This window comes from Otolemur garnettii, unplaced genomic scaffold (assembly GCF_000181295.1).
Source record: "Otolemur garnettii isolate 467f Iridium unplaced genomic scaffold, OtoGar3 scaffold00210, whole genome shotgun sequence".
Classification (NCBI taxonomy): domain Eukaryota; kingdom Metazoa; phylum Chordata; class Mammalia; order Primates; family Galagidae; genus Otolemur; species Otolemur garnettii.
This window is the reverse complement of record NW_003852605.1, coordinates 1,570,061-1,570,898: the sequence shown is the minus strand read 5'-3', so window position 1 is coordinate 1,570,898 and position 838 is coordinate 1,570,061. Positions and strand designations below refer to the sequence as shown.

Sequence of the window (838 nt, the reverse complement as noted above, 5' to 3'; positions counted from 1 at the left end):
AAAAAAAAAAAAAAAGATACTTATTATTTTATTTTTAAATTTTTTTAAATTTAATTTCTTTTTTTTTGAGACAGTCTCACTTTGTCACCCTTGGTAGAGTGCTGTGGCATCTTAGCTCACAGCAAACTCAAACTCTTGAGCTCAAGCAATTCTCTTGTCTCAGCATCCCAAGTAGCTGGGACTACAGGTGCCTGCCACAACACCCAGCTATTTTTTAGAGACAAGGTCTTGCTCTTACTCAGGCTAGTCTTGAACTCCTGAGTTCAGGCAATTCACCCACCTCAGCTTCCTAGACTGCTGGGATTATAGGCATGAGTCACCTTGCCCAGCCAAAATTCTTATTTTGAAAATAAAGCAAATTTTCATCCATAGGCTGCTAATGCCAAATAGCTTCCAACAGCAAGACAGTGTTATTTTGTCCATCTAATCTACCAATTTAAAAAAATATAGCTGCCAATATAAAGTGTAAACATAAGTAAAAAAAAAATCACTTTTGCTGTTAATAGCTGACCAACAATTGCTTAAAGCCCATGTGGGCAGATGAAGATGTTCATTACCTCATTATCACAGTCAAAAAATAAAACAAAAGATACATCTGCCTTCCCATCCATGGTCTTGTTCCAACCTTGAAGGTTGTCTTGATTTCTCGGAAACCCATCAATCAAGAATTTATTCTTCTGAGCACTAACAGCCATTGTCTTATCCATTTCCTAAAGGAGAAAGATTTAGGTTCAATACTACATTTAAAAAAGCAATTTCTCAAGCAGCATAATACATCGGTGTTTGTCTTATTATTACTCTTTAAACCAGTGGTTCTCAACCTTCCTAATGCCGCGGC

At 36.6% G+C, this 838-nt stretch overlaps 1 protein-coding gene across 1 annotated transcript in view; it reads right to left on the bottom strand.

Moving 5' to 3' along the window:
• CMPK1 (cytidine/uridine monophosphate kinase 1) overlaps positions 1-838 on the bottom strand; it is a 43,072-nt gene that overhangs the window by 4,966 nt on the left and 37,268 nt on the right. Inside the window, exon 2 of the mRNA XM_003801430.3 lies at positions 558-710. Coding sequence (XP_003801478.1) covers positions 558-710 — 153 coding nt within the window. The remainder of the gene's footprint in view (positions 1-557; positions 711-838) is intronic.